At 37.6% G+C, this 10,660-nt stretch overlaps 1 protein-coding gene across 2 annotated transcripts in view; it reads right to left on the bottom strand.

Annotated features, from left to right (window-relative positions):
- Nucleotides 1-214: 214 nt before the first annotated feature.
- LOC110463852 (RNA polymerase I-specific transcription initiation factor RRN3-like) overlaps nt 215-10,660 on the bottom strand; it is a 19,844-nt gene continuing 9,398 nt past the window's right edge. For both annotated transcript variants that reach the window (XM_021518749.1, XM_021518750.1), the window contains exons 9-16: nt 9,974-10,139; nt 9,634-9,764; nt 8,886-9,016; nt 7,351-7,526; nt 6,557-6,665; nt 4,361-4,489; nt 2,642-2,714; nt 215-641 (exon numbers count right to left, since the gene is read on the bottom strand). In XM_021518749.1, the coding sequence (XP_021374424.1) occupies nt 486-641; nt 2,642-2,714; nt 4,361-4,489; nt 6,557-6,665; nt 7,351-7,526; nt 8,886-9,016; nt 9,634-9,764; nt 9,974-10,139 (1,071 nt within the window). In that variant the 3' untranslated portion in view covers nt 215-485. The remainder of the gene's footprint in view (nt 642-2,641; nt 2,715-4,360; nt 4,490-6,556; nt 6,666-7,350; nt 7,527-8,885; nt 9,017-9,633; nt 9,765-9,973; nt 10,140-10,660) is intronic.

The following is a 10,660-nucleotide window of genomic DNA, read 5'->3' on the forward strand; positions in this document are numbered from 1 at the left end:
CAAATTGACTAGCAGTTCCAGTCAGCCCCCTCATTCATCAAACTGAGTGGCTGTTCCAGTCCCTCCCCTTTATCCATCAAACTGACTGGCAGTTCTAGTCACCCCGAACATTCATCCATCAAACTGACTAGCAGTTCCAGTCAGCCCCCTCATTCATCAAACTGAGTGGCTGTCCCAGCCACTCCCCTTTATCCATCAAACTGACTGGCAGTTCTGGTCACCCCCAACATTCATCCATCAAACTGGCTGGCAGTTCTAGTCACCCCCAACATTCATCCATCAAACTGGCTGGCAGTTCTAGTCACCCCCAACATTCATCCATCAACCTGACTGGCAGTTGCTGTCAGCCCCCTCATCCATCAAACTGACTGGCAGTTCCAGTCACCCCCTCATCCATCAACCTGACTAGCAGTTGCTGTCAGCCCCCTCATCCACCAGTTCCAGACACAGCCTCTTCTTAACACACATAATGCAGCTTCTGTATTTCATCCTTCCATACTCTGTGGCCATTCCTGCATTTGTTTGAACCCTGGAGACACACTGTATGCCATAAAGTCTGTGGGAGTTTTCCCTGTAGATAGCACTGGGATGGTGTTCTTTGGAGACACAATATCGTCTGTTATAAAATCATCCTCCTCATCCTGTAGGCATAATATAACAAACATTACCAGAAACCTTACAATAAACAGCTAGTTGTTCAATAATAATTACATACAAAAGCATACTCAAATCTTGGAGGTCAATGTAACAGATTTTGCTTGGATGTCACATCAGTAAAGTCCTTGTAAGTATTGTATGGTACCAAAAATTATCAATTTTGAAATATTTATGTTTAATGACAGACATTAATTATTGTTTTCAAAGTAAAATTCAACTGTAAGTTTGTTTCAAAAGACAAAAGCAAAAATTATTATCTATCTAGTAGTCACTCACCTCTGTATCATTATCTATCTAGTAGTCACTCACCTCTGTATCATTATCTATCTAGTAGTCACTCACCTCTGTATCATTATCTATCTAGTAGTCACTCACCTCTGTATCATTATCTATCTAGTAGTCACTCACCTCTGTATCATTATCTATCTAGTAGTCACTCACCTCTGTATCATTATCTATCTAGTAGTCACTCACCTCTGTATCATTATCTATCTAGTAGTCACTCACCTCTGTATCATTATCTATCTAGTAGTCACTCACCTCTGTATCATTATCTATCTAGTAGTCACTCACCTCTGTATCATTATCTATCTAGTAGTCACTCACCTCTGTATCATTATCTATCTAGTAGTCACTCACCTCTGTATCATTATCTATCTAGTAGTCACTCACCTCTGTATCATTATCTATCTAGTAGTCACTCACCTCTGTATCATTATCTATCTAGTAGTCACTCACCTCTGTATCATTATCTATCTAGTAGTCACTCACCTCTGTATCATTATCTATCTAGTAGTCACTCACCTCTGTATCATTATCTATCTAGTAGTCACTCACCTCTGTATCATTATCTATCTAGTAGTCACTCACCTCTGTATCATTATCTATCTAGTAGTCACTCACCTCTGTATCATTATCTATCTAGTAGTCACTCACCTCTGTATCATTATCTATCTAGTAGTCACTCACCTCTGTATCATTATCTATCTAGTAGTCACTCACCTCTGTATCATTATCTATCTAGTAGTCACTCACCTCTGTATCATTATCTATCTAGTAGTCACTCACCTCTGTATCATTATCTATCTAGTAGTCACTCACCTCTGTATCATTATCTATCTAGTAGTCACTCACCTCTGTATCATTATCTATCTAGTAGTCACTCACCTCTGTATCATTATCTATCTAGTAGTCACTCACCTCTGTATCATTATCTATCTAGTAGTCACTCACCTCTGTATCATTATCTATCTAGTAGTCACTCACCTCTGTATCATTATCTATCTAGTAGTCACTCACCTCTGTATCATTATCTATCTAGTAGTCACTCACCTCTGTATCATTATCTATCTAGTAGTCACTCACCTCTGTATCATTATCTATCTAGTAGTCACTCACCTCTGTATCATTATCTATCTAGTAGTCACTCACCTCTGTATCATTATCTATCTAGTAGTCACTCACCTCTGTATCATTATCTATCTAGTAGTCACTCACCTCTGTATCATTATCTATCTAGTAGTCACTCACCTCTGTATCATTATCTATCTAGTAGTCACTCACCTCTGTATCATTATCTATCTAGTAGTCACTCACCTCTGTATCATTATCTATCTAGTAGTCACTCACCTCTGTATCATTATCTATCTAGTAGTCACTCACCTCTGTATCATTATCTATCTAGTAGTCACTCACCTCTGTATCATTATCTATCTAGTAGTCACTCACCTCTGTATCATTATCTATCTAGTAGTCACTCACCTCTGTATCATTATCTATCTAGTAGTCACTCACCTCTGTATCTTTATCTAGTAGTCACTCACCTCTGTATCATTATCTATCTAGTAGTTACTCACCTCTGTATCATTATCTATCTAGTAGTCACTCACATCTGTATAATTATCTATCTAGTAGTCACTCTCCTCTGTATCTTTATCTAGTAGTCACTCACCCCTGTATCTTTATCTATCTAGTAGTCACTCACCTCTGTATCATTATCTTCCTGTACAACATTCCCTTGGTATTCCCTGTAATGGGGCATGATAAACTTTCCCGACCTGTGAAAAAACACAGAAACTAATTGTTTAAAGATGTCCAATTATTACTATTATTAGTAAGTGCAGGTTTCTGTTTGCACTGAATTTACAAATATATTAAATGATAACAGAATATGTGACAAGAAATCCAAGAGGTATTGGCCCCCACCATTGTACCATTTTTCACTGGTTTTATGTAAGATTGGTATTTTCTATTCTTTACACTTTAACATCTGACTCGGTTGCATTGAGTCATGCAAACAGTAAATCAAAACTTCCCACTGCTGTGTATGACATTATTTTACAGTGAGGTTGTTATTTGACCTATTTACTATTGACGTGTTGATGGGATTGTTGACGTGACGTCATTGTAGTGTTGAAGTGACGTCATAACATTGTTATGAATAGGTGAATCCCCCCCGTCTCAACCCTAGGGTGAGACAAGGAAATCTCACACTGGTAAAAGTATGGATACACCTGTCCAGGGTAAGAGACAAGGAAATCTCACACTGGTAAAAGTATGGATACACCTGTCCAGGGTAAGAGACGAGGAAATCTCACACTGGTAAAAGTATGGATACACCTGTCCAGGGTAAGAGACAAGGAAATCTCCCACTGGTAAAAGTATGGCTACACCTGTCCAGGGTAAGAGACGAGGAAATCTCACACTGGTAAAAGTATGGATACACCTGTCCAGGGTAAGAGACAAGGAAATCTCACACCGGTAAAAGTGTGGATACACCTGTCCAGGGTAAGAGAAAAGGAAATCTCACACTGGTAAAAGTGTGGATACACCTGTCCAGGGTAAGAGAAGATGTGTCTAGTACTTCTAGGGAAATAGTGATAACATCCTGAAACTGTCAAAATATAAGAGGCTGTCTGGCGACCATTTTGTTATCCTGATTAGCCTTAAAATGGTTTGTAAGTACCTACGAAAATCCACATTTAAAATTTGGTAAAGGTCTGTCAAATGCTTTTTAAGAAAAGGTAATAACAAAATTGAGCTGTCAAAATTCAAGTTGGCTGTCAAATAGACATTAGTTATATTTCAACTTATGTTAATCATTCGTGTTGGCCCAGAAGTTAGGGCACTGGGTTTTTTAATGTGGGAGGAANGGGGGGGGGGGGGGGGGTACCCTAAGTACCTGGAGTACCTGGCAATAACCTACTTGGTCAGGCAGGTGACCCCCATACCTTTTCACGACCAATCAGGGAATCAAACCCCGGTCGCTGTAGTGAAAGGTGGGTGCGTTATCCACAGCGCCATCTGGTCACTCAGTATTTTCTGAGTAACAGTTTTAAAAACTTGAACCATCAAAACTCAAAATGGCTGCCTTTTGGTTATCTTTTTTTATTTCCAATCAGTCCTTAAACTCAATAAGCACAACAAAGGACCTTTGGGAACCTTCACGTGAAATTGGAACAAATATCCCTCCAATACTTTCTGAGAATTTGTACTAACAAACATCAATTCTCAAAATTCAAGATGGCCACCTGCCCACCATCTTTTTTCATACAGTGCTGAGTGAGGGATACTTTACCTGTGTTATGTACAGGGTTGAGAGTGTGTGGTAACTTAGCTGTGTGGTATGCATGGAGAAAAGGGTGGGACTGACTTACATAATTATGTAGTATGTATAGAGTATAGAGGGTGGAGGTTAAATTACCTGTGTAATAGGTAAGGATCAAAGGGAAATGCATCATTGAGCTGGTCTCCTTTTCTTGTCGACGATGATGGCAGGAAACAACGATTATTTCTCTCTATTATTGTATCACAAAAAGCTAACTGGTGTGTTCTGAAAGGAAACAGGTCATATATCATTATTCGGTGAAGTTTTGTTGGTCGATCTAATTCCAATAAAAACGTACTCCTTCATGAAGAAGTCTATTTTAGACTAAAGAATGAAGCAACCCTAGCCTGTGTGATGCATACAGGAAAATTCTAAACCCAAGGGTTAGACTTTTGAAGTTGACCACAAGGATTGGCCAGGTACTAAACTTTGACAATCTTATCCCGAGGTTTGAGATTTCTCTGTTTGTATTACACAGGAGTGATTGATTTTACTCTCCTACACTTGCCTGCCTTAAAAAGCTCTGAATTGTAAATAATCCCAATACACAGTCCTATCATTAATAGTGCATGAAATGTGTTACAAAGGTAAGGTGACTACCTTATTGTGATATAATTACACTGCATGAAATGTGTTACAAAAGTAAGGTGACTACCTTATTGTGATATAATTACACTGCATGAAATGTGTTACAAAGGTAAGGTGACTACCTTATTGTGATATAATTACACTGCATGAAATGTGTTACAAAGGTAAGGTGACTACCTTATTGTGATATAATTACACTGCATGAAATGTGTTACAAAGGTAAGGTGACTACCTTATTGTGATATAATTACACTGCATGAAATGTGTTACAAAGGTAAGGTGACTACCTTATTGTGATATAATTACACTGCATGAAATGTGTTACAAAGGTAAGGTGACTACCTTATTGTGATATAATTACACTGCATGAAATGTGTTACAAAGGTAAGGTGACTACCTTATTGTGATATAATTACACTGCATGAAATGTGTTACAAAGGTAAGGTGACTACCTTATTGTGATATAATTACACTGCATGAAATGTGTTACAAAGGTAAGGTGACTACCTTATTGTGATATAATTACACTGCATGAAATGTGTTACAAAGGTAAGGTGACTACCTTATTGTGGTATAATTACACTGCATGAAATGTGTTACAAAGGTAAGGTGACTACCTTATTGTGGTATAATTACACTGCATGAAATGTGTTACAAAGGTAAGGTGACTACCTTATTGTGGTATAATTACACTGCATAAAATGATGACCTCTTCCTAGTGTTAAGTGATTATGTTTTTAGAACAAAGAGGCATGGAAAATTTCCCCCAAGTAGTAAAACCATATTTATAAAAAAAAGTAGGACTGTATCTGTGAAGCATTAAAAACACAGTGGTAGGGATAGGTACGGAGGAATCATGATTTCTTTCAGATTACTATTGAGATGATCTGTCATTCTTTGACATGAAAAAACTATTCTCTATCACTTATGCAGAAATCCTAAATCATATCTATATAAGACATCACTCAGAAAATGGACAATCATCACAAGACGATACTGTTATCAATATCTCTGCTCCATAGACAAGGTAGTTACAATGTAGCATACTATCCCATTGTGAATGGTACCGAGCCCTACAGTTCATTATGCATTTTTTCTTTAGTAATCATTTAAAACAGATGTATACAGCAATAGTGAAAACATGAATAATATTTTTTTTTTCCAAAATGATGAAACACATTTAGTTAACAACATGAACATTTTTCAAAGTATTATCTATGCAGTAACTTTAGGTACCCAGATAACAATTCTTAATGTGATATACATTTAAAAATTAAAGAAGTTACTGAAGTGTTAAATATAAGTCAATTTCAGCATCTGCAACATGCAACCCTAGCTGCATCATAATAATATAATAGTTCGAGGTTCTTATATACCGCTTCATCACAACCTAGTACGTAGGTCTTCTCAAAGCGGTTCACAAATTATCATCCGTGGTTATAGGGCCTTCGCAACCAGCCAATATCGTTCTCAAATCCCTGTTGATTATTGCAAGTATCAGTAATATACATGAAGTACATGTACTTATAAATATGGACTGAACAATTCTCCTTACTGTGAATGGATGGACAGATCGACAGAACCTGTTTCTATACACCCACCCCCCCCCCCCCCCCCCCCCCTTATCAACTTCATTAAAAAGGAGATAATTTCTTAATCTTGTGTGATAATGGATACTTAAATGATTGCCCAGTAAATACAAACCTTGTGACAGACGCAAAAGACTTCACTATAACAGGCAGACACACACGCAGTGGGTTGAGGCGACTCGTTACGATTCTCTGGAAATTTAAACCCTCTGCCCATTTGTAACCTGTTTAGATGAAAGATTTAACAAAGACAAAAAGTTCAAAACAAATATTCTAAGTATTGAAGAGCAACCCTACTGTATTCTTTACATATAACAGAAGAGGTTCTAGGGCCTGTAACCTTCTTCTGGTTCCTCTGTTTTTAGCCTGCGAAAAAAAGGGTCAAATGTGGCAGGTGGTCTCATATTAACTAGACAACTGGTGATAAGCCCACTAAATAGGGAGTGTATTTTGTCATATTGAACAAATTTGCAAATTCAAAACACTTCAATGAAAATCAAACTACCTGGTAAGCTTGAGGGAAATATTTTGATACCTAGAAATTTCATTTTTATACTTCAAAGCAACATGAAATTGCTGTGTAATTAAATGTACTGGATTTCCAATATAACGTAACAGCTGTAGTCCAAAGAACAGACTTTAATTGACACAGGTGAACCTGATAGGAAATCCCAAATCAACAAATCCTCAAGAAAGGGGAAGAATTTCCCTATGCATGGAGAGAGTGTCCTATTACCAGGCATGTGAAAAAAAGAGGACCATTACCTTCCATTGTATAAAATGTTTTTATCTCATGAGCTAAAAAAGATAGGACATACATGGGAATCAGTCTCTTATATGAAAATATGGTACCTTTATAAACTTAAATAGTTCTCACTAGGTAAAGCATGTTACACATGAAAAACTCACCCTTTTTCATTTCCAGCAGCTCTTTACTTCTGAATACAAACACATAGAAAATTGTTTGACAAACAGAATAAAAGGATCCATGGTGACACACATCAGCATGGATAGAGTCGGTGCCAACCTGGTCTAAGTACTTGTGTACCCAATCACACATCAGTCCCAGACAGGCTGTGACAGTGCTGAAAAAATACAACCATCACATGCATCAGTTATCACTTCATATAATTTGTTACAGAGCTGAACATTGTACTCAAATACTGGTATACTGTCACACAGCCTTTTAGAGAACTGAACATTGTACTCGTTTACTGGTATACTGTCACACAGCCTTTTAGAGAACTGAACATTGTACTCGTTTACTGGTATACTGTCACACAGCCTTTTAGAGAACTGAACATTGTACTCGTTTACTGGTATACTGTCACACAGCCTTTTAGAGAACTGAACATTGTACTTGTTTACTGGTATACTGTCACACAGCCTTTTAGAGAACTGAACATCGTACTCGTTTACTGGNGTCACACAGCCTTTTAGAGAACTGAACATTGTACTCGTTTACTGGTATACCGTCACACAGCCTTTTAGAGAACTGAACATTGTACTCGTTTACTGGTATATTGTCACACAGGTTGTTAGAGAACTGAACACTATACTCGTATACTGGTATACCGTCACACAGCCTTTTAGAGAACTGAACATTGTACTCGTATACTGGTATACTGGCACACAGCCTTTTAGAGATCTGAACATTGTACTCGTTTACTGTGACACAGCCTTTTAGAGAACTGAACATTGGACTCGTTTACTGGTATACCGTCACACAGCATTTTAGAGAACTGAACATTGTACTTGTTTCCTGGTATACCGTCACACAGCCTTTTAGAGAACTAAACATTGTACTCGTTTACTGGTATACAGTCACACAGCCTTTTAGAGAACTAAACATTGTACTCGTTTACTGGTATACGGTCACACAGCCTTTTAGAGAACTAAACATTGTACTCGTTTACTGGTATACTGTCACACAGCCTTTTAGAGAACTGAACTTTGTACTCGTTTACTGGTATACCGTCACACAGCCTTTTACAGAACTGAACATTGTACTCGTATACTGGTATACTGGCACACAGCCTTTTAGAGAACTGAACATTGTACTCGTTTACTGGTATACCGTCACACAGCCTTTTAGAGAACTGAAAATCTCCCTATGATTAGTTAACCATGGTTTGTTCATAAAAGAGCAGAAAACAACAATAAAACTGGAATCTATATAATAAAACACTGGGAATCCAAATTTGATGTTCAACATTTTTTTTTCTTGATAATGATTTTTATGAAACAGAACAGCCCTTTTCTTATCTTATTTTGTCATATATGTTGGACATGTGAACATTATTTTTTATGAACCTAAGCATCATTTCAACTTGAAGCATGTACATTTTTGTATTTGGATTTGTTATTCAGGGAATTTGAATTTGTCTTCATTAAGAAAGATTGAAAATGTTTGAACAAAGTGTAATGAGCTATGCTTGAATTACCTGATTGGTACGAACAGTCCTCGAGACAACAAGCTGCCTATGTAGCTCACACTAGCCTGACGGTACACCCGCTCTGTGTTTGGATCCTGCACTTTCTTCCACAGAAAATCCAAAAAGCCTTCACAGATTGGCTGAAAATCAATTGAAACTTCCTAATGTTTGAACAACACAATGACAAAACAACAATCGGCCCTGGAGCCTGTATAGCTCACCAGGTCTAAAGCTATATAGACAGATCAAAACTAGTAAGAAACATCTTTTTCCTTTAATGGGCTCATCCCTCTGCCCCAGTGGGGGCCACTATCTTCATTTATACACCTTTGAATCCCCTGGGCCCAGAGATCCTTTAAACAGAATTGGGCAAAAAATATCTTCACCCATACTGAAGATTTTATCCATACTGAAGGAGCAAAGAAAAATGTCAATGTTGGTATGAATGAAGAAAATCTATCATCATTTTAAGTAGCAATTCATCCCTTGTTAGTCAGTAAACATTACAGTTGACTCTTGTTAGTCAGGACAGTTTAAAGTTATCCCTTCTAGTCAGCATCCTCTTGTCCGGCCCTAGACACAGGTTGAACGTACACTGCAGCTTCCTCTTTTGTCTACAGACGTGCTTAACACATGACCAAAATGAAGTTAATCATTCCGTAGTTAAACTAAGGTCACCTTTGTTGATGATTGACCTAATTGTCTCAACATGCTTTATTCCCCGATCAGAGTGGGCCCCTGAAGTATTTGTACTGACCTGCTTTATTGCACACAGGAAAAACATGATGAACTGGACATGGCAGGAAGCATGTGTAGGTAGAATAAGGCGGTCAAACACCAGCAGCATTTCCCGATACAGTGTCTTAGCCTTCTCCCAGTTCAGCTGACCTACACAAGATAAACACTTAACATAAACTCAAAATTCTTGTAAGAAATATAAATTCAAGTGAGAACACATTCTTTTAAGAGTATGTGTGACCTGTCCTCATAGAAAGATATCATGTATATTTTTTGTAAAGTTTATGACCTAATCTTATGGAAGAACATTAAATCTGTAAGGATCTATGGAAACACGGTTGGTGTATGTGTGGACCTACCATCATGGAAACACGTTTGGTGTATATATTTCAGCACCAGATCCATCATTATGTCCAGGCGTTCAGCCTCCTTGTGATTCATGGGTTTAGCTGATCCAGGTTCTGAACATCCACTGCTGTATCCAGTATCTGAGGATGTCACTTTCTGTGACACACTAGGGTCATCCTAAAATCAAACAATCAGAATAAAGCTGTCAAGGTCATATCAATTTTATGGTTTCCAGTTATTTTACTATTTTTTTTTTAAACTTCGAGATAGTGTGGTGTTATGTATCTTCAACATATTGTTTGTTTGATCCTGTATGATGTGTAGTAAAATCATTCACATATTAACAGAATTTGTTTTTAATACATTAAACAAAATTCCATTCTCAAACTGTATGAATATGTATGCAATGGATGATAAACAAAATTCTCATCAATTTTCACCTCTTTGAGAAATATTTACAACTAGAACTTTTTTGTAACATCTTCATGGCTTTGATTTAGATGGAGCTAAGTGCCAAGTCTAACCAAAGTCAGTGAGTCGAAAACATAGGTCACTGTGGCCTACAGTCAGTGAGTAGAAAACATCAATAGGTCACGGTGGCCTACAGTCAGTGTCGAAAACACAGGTCACTGTGGCCTACGGTCAGTGAGTAGAAGTAGAAAACATAGGTCACTGTGGCCTACAGTCAGTGAGTAGAA

The sequence above is a fragment of the Mizuhopecten yessoensis genome, unplaced genomic scaffold (assembly GCF_002113885.1).
Source record: "Mizuhopecten yessoensis strain PY_sf001 unplaced genomic scaffold, ASM211388v2 scaffold10937, whole genome shotgun sequence".
Classification (NCBI taxonomy): domain Eukaryota; kingdom Metazoa; phylum Mollusca; class Bivalvia; order Pectinida; family Pectinidae; genus Mizuhopecten; species Mizuhopecten yessoensis.